At 35.4% G+C, this 18,053-nt stretch overlaps 1 protein-coding gene across 1 annotated transcript in view; it reads right to left on the bottom strand.

Moving 5' to 3' along the window:
* LOC124635093 (F-actin-uncapping protein LRRC16A-like) overlaps nucleotides 1-17,920 on the bottom strand; it is a 31,520-nt gene extending 13,600 nt beyond the window's left edge. The window contains exons 1-15 of the mRNA XM_047170880.1: nucleotides 17,647-17,920; nucleotides 17,408-17,505; nucleotides 13,226-13,276; nucleotides 12,291-12,399; nucleotides 8,854-8,957; nucleotides 7,971-8,083; nucleotides 6,770-6,859; nucleotides 6,206-6,471; nucleotides 5,638-5,825; nucleotides 5,333-5,410; nucleotides 4,509-4,693; nucleotides 1,571-1,722; nucleotides 855-970; nucleotides 709-780; nucleotides 113-284 (exon numbers count right to left, since the gene is read on the bottom strand). Coding sequence (XP_047026836.1) covers nucleotides 113-284; nucleotides 709-780; nucleotides 855-970; nucleotides 1,571-1,722; nucleotides 4,509-4,693; nucleotides 5,333-5,410; nucleotides 5,638-5,825; nucleotides 6,206-6,471; nucleotides 6,770-6,859; nucleotides 7,971-8,083; nucleotides 8,854-8,957; nucleotides 12,291-12,399; nucleotides 13,226-13,276; nucleotides 17,408-17,505; nucleotides 17,647-17,707 — 1,855 coding nt within the window. The 5' untranslated portion in view covers nucleotides 17,708-17,920. The remainder of the gene's footprint in view (nucleotides 1-112; nucleotides 285-708; nucleotides 781-854; nucleotides 971-1,570; nucleotides 1,723-4,508; nucleotides 4,694-5,332; nucleotides 5,411-5,637; nucleotides 5,826-6,205; nucleotides 6,472-6,769; nucleotides 6,860-7,970; nucleotides 8,084-8,853; nucleotides 8,958-12,290; nucleotides 12,400-13,225; nucleotides 13,277-17,407; nucleotides 17,506-17,646) is intronic.
* Between the last annotated feature and the right edge of the window lie 133 nt (nucleotides 17,921-18,053).

Below are 18,053 nucleotides of genomic sequence, written 5' to 3' on the forward strand. Positions count from 1 at the left end.
ATATATGGAACTAACTTTACCATAGTCATTTTAAGGTTCAAAATGCAATATCTGGGCACTTAATACACTTTACACACCATGTTATACAGGTACAATAAAAAATATTGCTAACCTTGCAAACTGAAAGCATTCCTGTCTATATACAATGTCTGTAGCGTACAGTTGCACTGTAACGCCTTCGCTAGCAGCCGTGCGCCCGCGTCGCCTGCGAGGTTGCCGCCTACATCTAGAGAACGAAGGCGTCTGGCACCGCCTAACGCGTTCAGTAGGCCGTATAGATCACCCTGGAAACACATTATTATGAAAAGTTGTTCTTATTATTACAGTTCCCGTCAAATAACACATTTTTTGGGAAGTTATCAAATTATGTGAGGCATCAGATTAGTGTTTTGTTCAAACATTTTACAATCGTGAAATCACTTTGGACAAGCAAAGTTATTCAGCTAGAATTGTATCTATTATAATTTTATATTTGGTGTATGAAAATATTGAAGACATTGGATTAAAAGGTTTTTAAAAGAACAGTAAAGTAACTCATTTATTCAAGTAGGTTGGTATTACGGAAGAGCCTTAAATTGGGATAATTTTTTAGCGTGTTTTACAACATGCAATTATTACAAGTAACATGTGGTATTGGAACTCTTCGGTGCACCGATACTGTTTATGTGGGATATTATAAGCAGTTTTAAAATTATTGTGAAGATTTACCTTTAGCTTACAATCACTGAGATCTAAAGAGGTCAATGCTGTGTCGGGTTCTTGGAGGACGTGGACTAGAGCCTACAACAAAAACAACATGTTATATTCTACGAATAAAAATAAACCTTATACACATATAAATAAGGTTTACATACCTGTATTAAAGGCGGTGCATACGACCTCTTTCCCGTGAGCTTACTTAGAGATAAATGTGTTATGGAGTGATTTTTGCCAATCGCTCTCACTATACCGGATAACTCGAACTCCATGCCTAGAAAAATAATAAAAACCCAATATGAACAAGACACAAGTACACAGACAAGATAAACGTCATTTTACTTAAAACAACTGTTTTCTATGAATTTCCACTTTTCAAAGTAAACAAAACAGACGTTTATGGTCTAACTAAGGGCTGATTTTTCAATCGCCAGATAACTTCTATCTGAGGAATATTTTTAACGTTTTGACAGCTTTTGTATGGAAAATATGTCAAACCGCCATATTTATTCCTCAGATAGAAGTTAACTGATGTTTGAAAAATCAGGCCTAAGGGAACTTGAGCCTAAGAATCTCATGGGGTGAACACCATTGAAGAATTATCGAAATTATTTTCATCATCATCATCATCATCATCACCTCAGCCATATGACGTCCACTGCTGAACATAGGCCTCCCCCTTACATCTCCACAGATACCTGTTGGAGGCGACCTGCATCCAGCGTCTTCCGGCGAAATTATTTTATGGGGACTGAATATTGTTTAGAATAAAATTTGAACTTATTCCGCTAGCAGATTTTCCGCTCAAATTGGAACAAATATCTTTGCTACTTTAATTTGTATTTTGAAAAAAACATAATGTTGAAATACTCACTGTTATCAGACAAATCGAGCGACTGCAAGCATCTAACGCCGTGTATACAGGACTCGAGCACATGTGCCGCCTGCGACGATGACAGCACTCCCGACAGATTCAACCGCACGCCCGTCGCACTCTCGTTGCACGCCAAACCGAGCAGTAAGCTCCTGTTAATAAGAGCGAAATTGGCAATTCACTATGACGTTCATTTTCCGAGCTTTTTCCCAACTATGTTGGGATCGGTAACCAATCTAGCCGGATGTAGCTGAGTACCACTGCTTTACAAAGAGCGACTGCTTATCTGACCTCTTCAACCCAGTACATCCCAATACGCCTTTGTTGAACTGGTTGTCAGACTTCCTGGCTTCTTACTACCCGTAACGACTGCCAAAGATGTACAATGGCAGCCGTCGCTATTAAATTATTAAGATCCTGTTATAAGAGCGAAATTCGCGAATCACAATAAAGAATTTAAGACTTTAGTAGGCGAATATGATTGATTATTATGAGGTAAAGACGATAATAAAACAGTCTTAACTACTAGAAAGTGTTGCAAATATTTTGGCATTCGCATGTTTGGTAATTTTATTATACTTAGTATTTTTAATGATTCAATCAGCTTAATGCAATTTAATATTTCAATTGCACTATTGAGAATTACAACGCAATAGAAAATAAATAAGTATTATTAATCAAGTAACTAATGAATGATAAAAAATAATATACCTACAATTAAAACTGCAAACGGCAGAGTTGGCAAATAACATTCTTACTGTAATGTGTTATTACCGATTTCAAAACCGAATTCTTTAATTAAAAAGAAAAAAAAAAACTTTTTAAGAAAAATTATAAATCAAGTGTTAAAATTAATCACATCACTATCACACCTTTCTTCTCGAAATCTCGAAACGGACAACCAGCTGGCTACATAACACTTACTCTTTTAAATAATTTTCCCTCAAACAATTCATCATTTCCCGTTCGTGTTTACAAATACTCTCGACAACAATTAAAAGCAAAATTTTCGAAGAGTGACATATTGTAACGTAACGTAACGTTTGTTTTAATATCGAGTTATGTTTGTCGGAATTGTTCGATAGTATTACAATCGATTACATAACCGACTAGGTGATAAATAAGTATTTTAACAATTGGTATGTTGTTACGGAATTCGGAAGTCCTATTGAATTTTGTGTTATATGCAATAGGAAATCGAGATGGCTAATAAAGATCAGTTGGCCGTTCAGCCGCTTCAGCATAAATGCGTACAAATCAACTAACTTTCGCATTTATAAAAGACCGAAGTTATTTCAGATGGAATTCCTTTTACAACCCAAATGATGGCATGTATTCATACCAAAGGACAATGGGCGTTTTGGTACCCTGTCCAACAGTGTTTATTCTAGTACCATTGCGTAGGTCTTGGCAAGGCAAAAAATGTTTACTATGACGACTAGTCCCAAAGCCTTGTCCATTTCGCGTGACATCGACTAATAGAATGTGTAATATTCATAAATCATCAACGTATATGTAGTTCTTAAATCCAACTGTATTGAATAAAAACTGGTAAAGTAACAAAAAACAGGAATTTGGCCTTCTTAGAATGTTTGCCTACCGACTGCTTTGAAAAAAGACTGTGCAAACCTTTGCAGTTCACGCAGAACTAGCTTATGTATTTGATGAAAGTCTTTCAGTATTTACAATCAATTAATGTCTAATCATTTTACATACTATCTCTAAACATTCTGGCTTCCATGTACCTACCCGGGCAACCCGATACCCCAGGTGTCAGACTTACTGGCTTCTGACTACCCGTAACGAATGCCAAGGATGTTCAATGACAGCCGGGACCTACAGTTTAATGGTGTCTAAGATATACTTAGAAAGTACATACAAACTTAGAAAAGTTGCATTGGTACTTGCCTGACCTGGAATTGAACCCGCGCCCTCATACTTGAGAGGTTGGTCAGAAAGGACTCGAAGTGAAGGTTATTACAAATATTTTGAACACAATGGAAAATCATCACAACTGTGTAATGAGTCTCCGAGGTCTATATCGTATCGTAATTTTTGATAACAATAATATTTTTAACTATAAAATGATCTTCTGATGGAAAATCCGTTGTAAATTAGTCTTAATCAGTTTTAGGGAGACATATTTTTCTTTAGATATGTTTTGTTAATAATATGTTTATTTTTCTTGTCGTGTGGTTTATTATTAACATCCACCATATTAGCAGCCAGCATCAGTCTTATCCTTAAGGTTGAAAAGTCAGGAGACGATGTTAACATAGTACATAATACGACTTAATCTTGCTCCTCAAGAGGAGCTGAGATAATGATGAATTTCATCTTAAAAAAAAGATGAATAGAAATGTTTTGAACTTTTGTCAAATCAGATGTGTTGATGTTGATGATTGTGTTTCCGTAGTATGACTCCATAAACTATTACAACCTTTAGATTATAATAAAGTGTATCTTAAACAATGTAAGATGTCTATTAACTGAGCTTAAAATTATTACACTGACGACATAAGAATGCCTCTTAATGAATTTGCATATATGGATGACATACTTGTATGTCGATTCAATTTTTATCATTAGTCGGATCGGACAGCTAATTGAGGCAAGCCCCATAGTTTTTATTATTCTTCACATAAATACCTTTCTAATGATATATCATACGTTACTGTTGGAGCGGGTACCAAATCCCATACAAAGTGCCCATTGTCCTTTCGCAACGATCGTTTCAGCCATATTCTCGTTAAAGAGCAACAAAAATCCATACACATACCGCAAAAAAACCTTTCGCCTTTATCTTGAATTATGTACAAACTGAATGGCGGTTCGGAACATCGCGCAATTTGCCGAAACCATTTTCAGGTAACTGCGAGTATATGCCCGAAAGTCGACGTGTGGGGAGCCGCCACAAAGTATGACGTGTATTACTCACTTGAGCGCATCTGGTGGCATCTTGCAGTAGGAGAAATCCAGCTCAGTCAATGCTAGGCAAGCGGTGAAGAACTGTCGGAATGAAGGCGGCGGGTCCCTCGCGCGTCGGGCCGCCGACCACGGGTTGCGCGCCACTGACAGAGTGGCCAGCCGGGCGGCGCAACCACGGAGTAGGGCCCCCCACATCTGTATTTACGAAATTATATACTTTAGTAGTGTACTAATTGTCATGCCATGACAATAATAATATTAGATATGAAATGAAAATGAGAACAATAACAAAAAAATCTCTGAGAATAATTAATCAAATAATTAATTGTGAAGTAGATCTGTATGTTGGGGCTGCGGGATTGTTCGAAAGATTTCCGTACTTTTGGTCCATAAAGGGTTTAAGAAGGAACATGGTGGGATTTATTCAGTATGAATCTGAAAATTCCTCACGCTGCCATTTGCCATTTGATAATATCCCCCCAAAAAACATATGTATCTGTTTGTCCAGCTACTTATTAATGCATTAGTAAATTGATCAGACCAGACTGATATAAAACCTCGGGCTGTAATCCCAATATTGTGTCTTTCGTCGATATCACCTATAAGTCCTTGTTCTTTATTTAGCTAGATTTCATATGCTTAAATTTCCTCTATAACAGATAATGAAAAAATTTCTCTACTTCAGTCCATAGAACTTTCGTGCAATAAAGAGTTAAACTTCAAATTGTTTGTTAGTAAGAAGAAACCAATAGTCAGTAAGAGAGGATAGCTAAATAATCTGAGCACTGGATACGTTTCCATGTACTGAAGTTCACCACTTACTTTATTACTTACGTTTTCTAACGTAGTTTCGGTGTTTGTCAAGTTTAAATGCGTTAACACATTCGGTTGTGCTAGGAAGTTGTATAGATTCTGAAACAAATGTTTGGAATGTTTTAATAAATGTCTATATCTCAGACTAGTTGTTTCCCAGTTTTTCCTGCCTATTTTTCGGGGATAGTATAGTTTCGCATCGGTCAATGATTTTTTAAATAGGTTCAGTAGTGTCAGAGCTTGTCAAGGTGAAAACCAACAAAAAAAAATGTTTCTTCTTCATTATATTACAGTTGATTTTATTTAGATATTGTTTGTTAACTTACGTGTACATCATCCTTCAAGTTATTATAGGATAGGTCAAGATGCGAGAGGGTAGACAGATGGCTGGGGTTGTCATTGAGCATGGTCGCAAGATGCATGACAGTCTTGCCGGTAAGGCCACATTGCGACAACGCAATATGTCTCATCCCGTCCATATTGTTCGCGAGACCGCTCAGTATACTAATAGCACCTATAAACAAAAACAATGGTGTGATGTCATAAACATTCAATGAATATAACTACGTGAATCATGGACGATGAAAGCGACATGATACATTGTTAATACTGTGTTATGTATGCGGTCAAATTGTTTTGGAAAATATTACTGTATGGTTGTCTGTTATTGGGTAACCATAAAATAAATTGCCGGAATATAGAAAACCAATTGACATACATTTCAATTCGTAGATCCACCATTATCAATTTTTGTCGATACGCTGAGCAGAAACCGTGTATCAACCGGGCTGAAGAGGTGCGCGAGATAACATTTCAAAAAGTTGCTCAACTTAGTTGAGCAAGAACTACGTCACGACACCACATCATCGAGTTTAATACTGTAAGAAATGTCACCTTTGTCCTCAATATGGTTCTGCGAGAAGTCGATGGTATGCATTGCAGGCGAGTGGCGGGCTCTCGCTAAGGCATGTCCCAGACGCGCTGCGTGGTCGTGGCGTAACGCCGCGGCCCGCCACGACAGGCGCGCTGGGGCAGGGGACGCGGAGCGCACGACGCGACACACGCTCTCCCACGCCTCGCCGCTTGCACGTACGCCGTCGCCGCAAACGCCGTTGAACCACGTGTTGTGTTGTAGCGCCATTACTAGAGGGATTAGGTCCCTGAACAAACGTTATTTTTGTTTAGATACGATTTACCTTTCAATGATGTGTTTATTGATGTGACAAGAATAATTGTGGTGACCTTTTAGTTATTTAATACAAGTTAAATAATGCAGCATAATAATTGATTGAGATATCAATTAATCTTTATCCAAGACTTTACAACTCGAAAGTCTTGGAAGGCGGCTTTGTGTAGAGGTAATCGTAATCAGCTGCCGATTTTAGAAATAAGTACTACATTGATGTCTGTCTTTTATTTTCCACTTGGTTATTAAAAAGTAAAATTTTATATAAGTACCTTTGATCTAAATGATCAAAATCCTTTAGATGTAACATTCGAATATCGTGTGCCAGATATATCGTATCAATATCCCACGCCACTTCAGCTCTGAAACAAAACAATTGGTTAAAAACTACAATTCTGAACCTTACACAGTAACAGTATGGACGGTGCGAAGACAACAAAAAACCGCAAGGCTATTTTAGGACAATAACTTATAGAATTCAGTTTACACTCAGTTCTGGTTAACTATTGCACTTATAAGCTTAAATACATTTAGGCACAAGTACACCAATAACATAAATATCAGTTCTCTTAAAACAACTGTTTTCTGTGATTTTCACGTACAAGTTTCAAATTGAACAGTGGTTAAAAAAAAGGCGGACGTTTATGTCATGTTTCCGAATTAAATGTGATTTTGAATCATAATTAGGGTCTTTATAAAACTTACAACCCGCGCCGATAAAGAATGGGATTAGAAATAGCGACAGCTGTATTTACCTCTCGCTCATACACTATAGCACATGATATACGTATGAGCGAGAGGTAAATATAGCTGTCGCGATTTCTAATCCCATTCTTTATCGGCACGGGTAGTATATGGCTTTATCGACAAATGACCCCTCTAGTTACGAACAGGGCGCATTAATACGCATCCATTATCCTTCAGGAGCTCTTAGTGTCCATTCACAATAAAATAGGTCTCCTAAATAAAAGATTAGACGGCAATGTCTAGCATAGACCTACAATACAATTGAACTAGATTAAAATGACCTCTATGTATGCAGAATGCATTCTTCCTCCTTCATTTATATTATATCCGGTTCCAATTCATTCTATTCGTGACCCACTAACGTATATAACGTATATTTCTTATATATTGTTAATGGTACAAATAATACTTTGAATAAATGTATAAACACCTTGTCATTTAAATACTTCTTGCATGGGACATTCTCCATAACTCTTATTTTTCCTTACTTTTCAAAACTCTTTGTATAGAAATTTACCACAAATCGATTCGTTTAACCGTGAAAGCGTAACAAACAGCCAGTATTACTTTTACTTAATAAGGATAAAGGTCATATCATGTAAAACCACTAACTTATCGAAAACACTACGAAGAGTTGGTACCTAAAGTTAACTGTTTCCTCGAGGAAATCCTTGTTTATGGTGTTATAATCAAACCTCTATGCTGGCGTACATATGAATGAGTTACCTGAAGGGCGTTTGGCAGAGATCACACATAGCTGCGTATTGATTGGAGAAATCACCGCATGTCGAGTGCTTCCGAGTGCCGCTCACTTGAGGCATTGGATACGGTAGATTTACCTGCGGAGAAGTATCTATGGTGAATTGGCTGTCACGAAAAAAGATTCAGTAATCATGAGGCCTTTAAAACATGAAAAAAATGTACCAATTGCGAACATGTTTGAAAGTATACGACCGTGACCTGAAGATAAACTTCTTTGGGTCACGGTCAGGTTGGCACGCAATTTTTTTTAACCAAACTTTATTCTTATTATTGGTTTATATTCTTTACGATTTTTTGTCAAATGTGCTCGTTTGATTCATGGAGAAAATAAGAAAAAAAAAAAGTTTTAGTGCGCCCAGTACGGAACCAAGGCAATAAAAATAATCTTCCTTTTTTTCGTTGTACAAGTTTACATGATGTTGTACCTACATGTTATGATATTCGGATTTAGAACGAGGCAAATTCTATTGAATTCCAAATTCATACAAGCGTTATCGCACTGAATAGTTATAGTTAACGCTATCAAAAATGACTAATTAACGCCTTATAAATTACATCTACATTGTATGACCACAAATTTTTAATAACAGGAAAATAGTGCTGAATATTCAAGCTTCAAGCGTCATGTCTCCTTATCGAGTTAGTGGTTAGTGAATATTTCATTTAGCACGAGTATGCCTTGATGATTCATACAGGACGATTACTTTTATCCTAATAAATATATTAACAGGCGCGACAATTAGAGAAATTAGTGTTTATTGTCGTGCTAATTCAGTTCGCATGAATCAACACCAGGCGCTTTAGACTTTAGATATAGCTACATAAAACAATATGTAGTCATACGAACCTTGGATATAATGTCAATGACGGCTACATTTGGGAATAAATCGTCAAAGGCTGCGACTAATGCATGTAGTACGTTTATAACTCCTTCGGCGGTCCCTTCCTCACCTGAAAATAAATGTTGAAATGTAAAAAAATGTCAGGGACATACGCGATAATACAGCGTCATCCAGCATCCAATAAGATAAACGGGAAGTAGCTTTTAGTCGCTCCATCTCACTGGCATTGGATTATCGATAACAATTAGGTATACATCCTGAAATATTTAAATAATCCGTTCCTACTAAACTGGTTTATTCGTATTGTCAGGCGCGATAACTTGGCATGAGGAAATAAGTTCCTGGATCGGACAGTGTAATCGTTTTGAAATCAGATTCTCTGCAGTAGACCGGACTTTTGATAAGGGCCGTTTTATTGACGTCCTTTTCCATATCAATTGGATAACGCAACCCCTAACAATCGCTGATGAAAATCAGGTATACTAGTTTAAGTACCCAATGCGCACTTTGCCTTATGAAAAATTATAATTGAATATGATGTTGATAGCATTATTAGTTCTAATAACGTGTTACACATTACATAAATTAATTAAGAACTCATTTAACGCACGCGAATTCGAATGAAAACCTATTATTATCCGAAAGGGCAGCTAGACAAGTGGGCAAGAAAATATTTATTAATTCAAGGATGATACTAATTATGCATTAACTAACGGAAAATCGGACGTAATCATTATATTTTAATGATAGTTGTTTTGCCGGGTGTTGCTTGAGAGCTATTCATTAACATACAATGGCGGCTATAAATCTCCTAGGCACATTTAAGACGTCAGAGACGTGAATAAGTAACTGTTGAATTGATGAGTACTTAAACAAAATAAAACCTATCCAAACGGATCTACGAAATGTTAGTCTGTTTCACGGAGGAGAAAAGACTAGCGGAGATGCCCTAACGAAAAATCTCCTAACAAAGCAGCGCGCCAAAATTCGGGTGAGCGGGGGACGAGGAACGTTACTGGCTCCACCCGTGCTCCACCCTTATACGCCTTTTATGGGCAGCCACCCATTTTTTGTAAATCCATCTAGCGTGGAATAGGATGATTAAAATCTAACCCTAAACTAACATCGACCACTAGTGACATACTCAAAAGTAAAGTAAATACTCAAAATTAATCATCATCATCATCATCATTCATTAAAATCTAACCCTAAACTAACATCGACCACTAGTGACATACTCAAAAGTAAAGTAAATACTCAAAATTAATAATTCTTTTAAAATAGTAATTCAATTAGAAAGTTTAAAGAAGTATTCATTTGAAATGAACGAAGAAAAAGAGAGAGATAAAAAAGTTAGAAAATTAATTGTTATATAAGTATTATTTTGTGCAGAGAACTTGCCCCACAACAATTTATTTACTCCTCCAGAAATGAAATAGGTATCTAGGAACCATTAAACGGAGACTCGATGAAAAATCATTTTTATTCACCACGGGTCTAAAATACCCCCATGGTGTAATTTAAGTACCAACTTATGGCATTGTGTTAGTTCGTCTACTAGCCACTATGGCATCACAAGCACGAAAATTCGTTCTATTTGTTCTAGAACCGTGCTGCGATGACTGTTGTTATTTTCGATGTTGCCACATTACGAAATTCACCAAGAAAAATGGGAATTAAAATTATAGGGACAGTGTTTATCAAATTAGAGTTTTCACAACTGTATCATAACGGCGCATCCACTAAATAAGTAGCAGACTTTATGTGAGTCGGATGTTGCTCTGAGTAAAGGTACATTCAAAAAGTATGTACGGCAAGAGAGATATACCTATGTAAAACATTGCTGATCTATTCTAATATTATAAAGAGGAAAACTTTGTTTGTTTGTTTGGTTGTAATGGATAAACTCAAAAACTACTGGACCGATTTTAAATATTCTTTCACCATTAGAAAGCTATATTATCTGCAAGTAACATAGGCTATATTTTATCCCGGTGCGGGCAGTAGCTCCCACGGTACGCGGGTGAAACCGCGGGAAAACGGCTAGTGATGAATATAAATAAATATACACAGTTAGAGTTATGATTAATTTTAAGATAATTGCAGCTTTTTTAAATAAGACCTTTTTTAAGAATGGGTGATTGCATTTTCGATGTCTGGTAGCACTTAATTTTGTAACGGGTCTCTCTGTCTTGATGAACACAATTTTACTTCAAATATACGTAAGTCGACTACTTACCGAAAGATGGTGTTTTTATAATATTCAATTTTCATGATAATATATCATATGTTTTGGTTTGTAAATAATCTATAAAAAAACTTGTAGGATGCAAGGAAAAATGAAGCTGCTTTTTAAGGCAAAAATTGGTACCAATAATATACATTGATACAAGATTGATACGAAAATACATATTCACTTAGAGGTTCTAGAAATGCAGCTATTCGACGACAGATGTCTCTAGCAAAAAATATGTTTTAAAGCTAAAATATTACTTACACGTGAAATGTTATCCTATGGTATGTTTGAGTTTGGATCCTGAGCAATTTCTACAATTAATGATAGCGCATTTCATCGTTTTAATCGAGTAACAAATAAAATCTGTTGAAATTGTGGTAAAAATACAACTATGACAAGATGTCAGTTTGATGTAAAGGACGGTATATGGGCGGTGTCCAGCCACGCCTGCCGTGACGTAGTCGTGACGTATTTGACCTACCTGAAGGCGCGTGACCTACCTGCGTTAGGGCATCTCCGCTAGTCTTTTCTCCTTCGTGGTCTGTTTGTATTGAAATAGCGAACTTGATACAGCTTTCGAATCGCTTTCATGTAATATGTATTCAAAACAAAGTGTTTTCGACTTATAGAGCATCTAAATCCTGCTATTTAATTTGTATATCCCATATGTGGCGAGGCTGTATTTTAACATTTAATAGTATTTGATATAATACATTTGATTGAATGTTGCTTATTAAATTGCTTTATAAATATATTTTTGTGACCGATAGTCTTGTTACTCAGAAAAAATATCATTATATTCCTGATTAAGATTGGTAGATCTGGAAAAAGAGCAGGTTAACTGATAATCAACTTTATCAGTATAATAACACTAGTTGAGTTGACTATGCTGAGTAATAACCCTGATTTGTTATGATAATATGGATGAAACAAAGTGGAGCTGTAACTATGCACTAGCATTAAAAATAGGTCAATGACTTTTGTAATATATAATAACTAGCCTATTCTAGCAGTTTCACCTGCATCCCATGGAAACTACTCCATGAACCCAGATAAAAGGCAGTGTATAGCTTTCCTTGATAAATGGGTTATATAACATTCTATTAATTTTTCTAATTGGTCCAGTAGTGCCCAAGATTAACACATTCAAATAACAAACCCTTAAGCTTTATAGTTATAAGTAGTACAGATAATAAAAAAACTTACCTATGAGTATGGATACTGGCTTGTGTTCATGGATGAGTGTTATTGACAGGTGATTTGCCTTTTTACTCTCAAGGGCTTCTATTTCCATCAAGTGAAATCCATTGTCCACCTGACATAAAGCAAAAAGGTTTATACCATTGGCAAACTAATTAATATTCACAATCCTTAGCTGATGATAACTACACTAACAGCTTTTCCCACTATTCTATCTATCTCTTAATTTACTACAGTTATAATTTAGAATAATGGACACACTCAGAGACATTTAATGGTTACTTAAGCCGTTTCTTAGTGCTGAATTTCTATGAGAATCTGTCACTAAGGAGTGACTTAAGTAATCATTAAATGTCTCTGAGTATGTCCTATAAAATTCCCCCCTAAAATTCTATCTCTAATAAGTAAAACAACAAATAGTAGAGTAGTGCTAGTCTATTGCAAACTGGACTAGGTATTGGTACACACTTATTTGGAACATTCATTGAAATAATTATGTAAATCCAGTTTAGTGCTTAGCATGTGTATAAAATGCACTAAAAAACTACTCGCAAAGACTACTATTCTAATGTATGTCCCACATTTTCAGTCCTCACAACAGTAGTCAGATCAAAAGCTAAAAATAAGTCAGATTACGATAGATAATTGAATAGTGTGATAATTTTCACTAATGAGCTGTTAAATATCAGCTGATATTAACTAGTCTTTTATTAGACAACTGTTATAGGTAAATTTTGTGCCTCCTGTATTGATAATCTTATCTAAAAGATAATTTCTATTTAAAACTTGCGAAATTTTTATCTTTATACTAACCATCTGACTCAGCTTCAGATAAAAACATTGATAGCAAACGATAGAATCCTTGTTTGATTTTTTTCCTAATAAGCAAATAAATAAATTGATAGATCTAAATAAGTTGTAATGTTACTTGCTTGACTTACCCTGGTTGGAACTTTAGCTGTAGTTATAAATATTCTGTATGCTGTTACCACCTGAAATAAAACATAACATACAAATATCTAGCATATTAAACTCCTTCCTCCTACATATCGCACCCTTAGAATGAAAGTGACCGAATCCAAAAAATGCAATTTGTGGGAAATGAGCAAAATCGTCATCAAAAAATTATATTACTTAATACATCTTAATATATCTCTTCCGTTTTTAATGGCTTACTATTGATTTTTACCAGATTTGTGGATTAGCCTTTTGAGATCACAATGACAATGCAAATTTATGTTTATAGTATTTTTTTATATATATTTTAACATAAAATATAAAGTAGTTTCAAATTAAGTCACTTTATTTCAAAATTATGTTTTCCATTCTATGTTTTTTTAAGAATTAAGTCTGTTTATGACACATATTGGTAATAATTCCGTAGACACAATAAATAATAAGACACTGTCATACTGAAAGTTATTTGGACATAGGGTATTAAATTAAAATGCAATGTTATAAAAATCTGAATGTATTTATTTATTTCAGTCTTAATAACATTTATTCAAGTAACTGATTCGTTATCAGTAATTGAGAAAACAAAATCTACGGGACCTTTGCTTGTGTTTGTGAATAAAATAACAGAATGTATCCAAATGAGCAGGCAATGTCTATTAACCTCCTGCTTCTATTGTGGAGCCTTGTGTTGGCTATAAGTAGAACAGAGGATCAAATTCCTACTTAAGTCTGCACAAAATAACAAATCACTTCTGCAATGAAACCTTTAGTGGCAGAAAAGTGATAAATATATCTTTTAAACAGTTCCGTTAAAAAGTCTACAATTAGCGTCTTTATGCAGTTCTAACGCGTACATCAGCGGCAATAGAAACTTTTTAGCAGCTTTAACCTTTAACATAATTGTTTGAACTCTCTTTTAAAGATGTAGGCTGCAAATGGGTTGTAGAATGATCTCTTGTAAAACCCAGAGTGACATTTGGTTCAGTTTCTGCTGCCTTTAGTGATATTTACAGCTATGAGCAGCTATGAGAAGCTACGGAAGCAATAATAGAACTTAAAGATACTTTCGGAACCCCTAAAGCACTACTGTACAGCTAACAGTTGCCAAATAGGCTGCTATTTCCACTAGTGTGCTAGTTGAGATGGTTCTACTAGTTGGTTAGACCACTGCGTAGTGACAGACGCGGCGTGGAACACTGTTAGAGACGCTAGTGTGCTCTATGACGTGTCTTGGTCGGACCATTTGCCTCTAATTATAAAGTGTGATCTTATGTTATTAAGGCCAAAAGTTGCACCTGCACTTCCTAAATGTAACATGGGGTGACAGAGCTTTGCAGCAGACTGAGTTATATAGCAATTATTGTAATGATCTCTTGAAAAATGTAAACTTTCCCTTAGAATTTACTGAATGTAGTAAAACTAGATGTAGAATTAAGGAACATTTTCCATAGTTTTGACTGCAGTAATGGTATAAATAAGTATAACTCTGTAACTTATTGTAAATGGTGTGCATACCTGTAAGTGACATATTGACACAGTAAATACTTACGTAAGAAATTTTGTAACTATACTTGTTTTTGTGTATATGTTGTTGGTTAGCCTTAATAAATAAAATAAAATAAAAATAAATAAAACATGAAACTATTTTAGACAATATTTATGCGGAAATTGTGCGTATACTCTATGAAGTTGCAATCGCAAGTAACTGTAAGAACGGATTACAGCGCAAAAAGAGTTACATAACGGGCTGGAATAAGCATGTGAAGGACGCACACAGACAGGCTCGGATTTTCAAACCTGGACGTTGTTTGGTAGACCGAAAAATGGTGATTTATATGAAAAAATGCTGGAAAGTAGAAAGGTTTTTAAAAGTAAATTGAAATGGTGCCAAAATAATAAGGACCAAATAAAAATGGACATCATTGCAAGTCATCATGACGCAAAGAATTTTGGTAGTTTTTGGAAAGCCACGAACAGGTTGAATCAAAGGTCGGGTCTGCCTGTGAGTATTGATGGCCTTAGTGATCGTGGTGATATCGCCAACCTATTTAGTAGAACCTTTAGGGTTGGGTCTCCCCTGGGTACGTCGTCTGGTGGGCTTGAGGTGGTGGGGGGGTCTGAAGACATGCCTATTAGGTTTACGGCCAGGGAGGTAGCTACTGTCATACGCAACTTAAAGAGAGGCAAGTCGCTGGGTCATGACAGCCTAAGTATAGAGCATTTGCTGCATGCTGGTAAGAACTTACCGCGAGTGCTAGCAATTATTTTTAGCTTGTGCCTGAGTCACTCGTATCTTCCAGCGGATTTACTTAAAACTATTGTTGTGCCTATTGTTAAGAATAAAACTGGTGATGCGAGTGAAAAGAGCAACTACAGGCCTATATCCCTGGCTACCATCATTGCAAAGGTGTTGAACGTCTGATTGACCAGCAGCTGGATAAGTACTTAATACTTAACGATGCCCAGTTTGGTTTTAAGCCAATCTTTTCCACGGAAACAGCTATACTATACCTCAAACAGACTGTTCAATACTATACAAGTAGGAAAACACCTGTATATGCATGTTTTCTGGACCTCTCCAAGGCTTTCGACCTCGTATCTTACGACTGCCTATGGAGAAAATTGTGGTGAAAATGGAGAAAATATCAAGAACTTCCCAAGCGATATCATTAGGATGCTAAAGTATTGGTATAAAAACCAATACAATTATGTTAAGTGGGCGGGTGTCCTGTCGGATGCATACGGGTTGGAGTGCGGTAAAACGGTGTAGGAAAAAAGCCACATCAGGTTAATAAAATCTTATCATAACGTGTTGGAAAAGTTTAAGGTGAGCATCGATCAATAAATTGTAGAAATTCACAGATCTGAATACACTGATGTGTGGCTCTGTGTACCTAAATATCTTAACATACCACACAACTTTAATATTATAGGGGCATATTCCAAAAAAGTTACAACTTAAACTTTTTAATTTTAGTAATAAACAGGTTCAATATTAAGAATAACAAAAATAATGAATATGCCTTTAGTCATAGACAGACCTATTATTATAAGTGTCGTTTGTCTTTTATAATTCTTTTTTACTAAATAGACCTAATCCTTAAAAGGTCACTGAATACTACCTACATATTTTGTTTTATAAAGACGTATTAATCAAAATGTCACTTTATGGCAAAAAATATTGTGTAACTTAACGTGGCAGTATTCGCAATAAACGGACACTTTTTGAGATTCGCCGATGTTTTACATGTTCACTCGCAAGCGCATCTGACGTAATACTAGTTCTGGCTCTTTCACACAATATGCGTAAACGAATAGCGGAACGAGTGAAAGAGACCGAAATAAGCGTAGTCTCTGTTATAGTTAGAAATAGGTCTCTTTTTATTTACAGGGTTATAGATTATGCTTTTTAAGGTCAGTTTATTGTAAAAACGAGTATTACAGGAATTTTGAATTAAGTCACTTTCATTCTAAGGGTGCGATATCTGATCAGCCAGTTGAAATATAAAGCTAGGCATATCCAGGATTGTGTTTAACTCTTTGTCAGAATTTGTGTCAATGAAAATAATAAATTCAATGAATGAACAAATTGGTTTAGTCATTGTGTCTAAAATTGACCATCATGGTTTATTGAGATTGTGTGTATGAACCTACAGGGAACACACACAGCTGTGCCACATAGAGACAGGCACACCTACATGAGTCATGCTATTGTGTCTGCCTTATCAACATCAACAAAAACTATACTGAAATAGAGATGATAAACATATAATGAGCTCAATGTTTTCACTACTTCTCATAATAGTTAATTATGAGGTCTGAATAATTTTAATTAACATGTTAAAAGTGTGACTGTTTAACAATAATTATGTTTTATATTTTTTGTACACAGTAGGTACTGTTTACATTTAGATTAAACTGGTGGTTTTATTTTTTGAGACACAGAAAGAAGAAAAGGTTTTTTAAGATGATGGATCTGTATAATAAAATTTGCCATTTCACCATACTATACTCAAGGATGGAGTTATACATTTTTAAGCATTTTTAAGTTAGTTGAAAAATGAAAGAAGGCGAAAGACTATTTGTCGCAATCCGTAATAATTACTGAACTCATTAATTAACTTGAAATTGCAAACCAGATTTTTAATTGGATTGTTTTCTCTTACCAAGACCTTGTTGTCCACTTTATCACCTCTTGATTCCATGCGTATGAGGGACTTGTAAAGAATTTTAACATTTTTCCCCAGTACATTGCTTATACTGTCTGTAAAATAAATAAAACAAAATTCATGAATTAAATATGTACACAGAGCTTTATATTGACACAATGTGAACTAAGAAATAATATTTATTTTAACATTAGTACATATTTTACCAAATAATTAATAATTGAATAAGCACGAACCACTCAATTCCGTAGAAATATGAGATTTTGTTGACATTTTCGCGATTTTCTTCAGTGTCATTACTCCCACAAAATGTAAATATTTTCAACGCACAATACATCCATAATAGGCACAACACATCACAAAAAGAAACAAAATATAATTAATACAGCATTAAGACATTTGAACAGTGCATTTCAATAAAATAATAAATAGTTATCAGGATTATTGACCTAAAAACCACCACAACACACCATTTCAATGGGAAGGTAGGGTAAAGAACCACAGACACATCAAAATTTTTCACGCAGTAGACATAGACTATGTAGAAATGGGGTGCCCAGTGTTGAGAGAACAAAAAATGCACACAACATTTTGTGAAGTTTTAGTTATAACCACACAATAAAAAATATATCATTCAGTCAAC

This window comes from Helicoverpa zea, chromosome 12 (genome assembly GCF_022581195.2).
Source record: "Helicoverpa zea isolate HzStark_Cry1AcR chromosome 12, ilHelZeax1.1, whole genome shotgun sequence".
Lineage (NCBI taxonomy): Eukaryota > Metazoa > Arthropoda > Insecta > Lepidoptera > Noctuidae > Helicoverpa > Helicoverpa zea.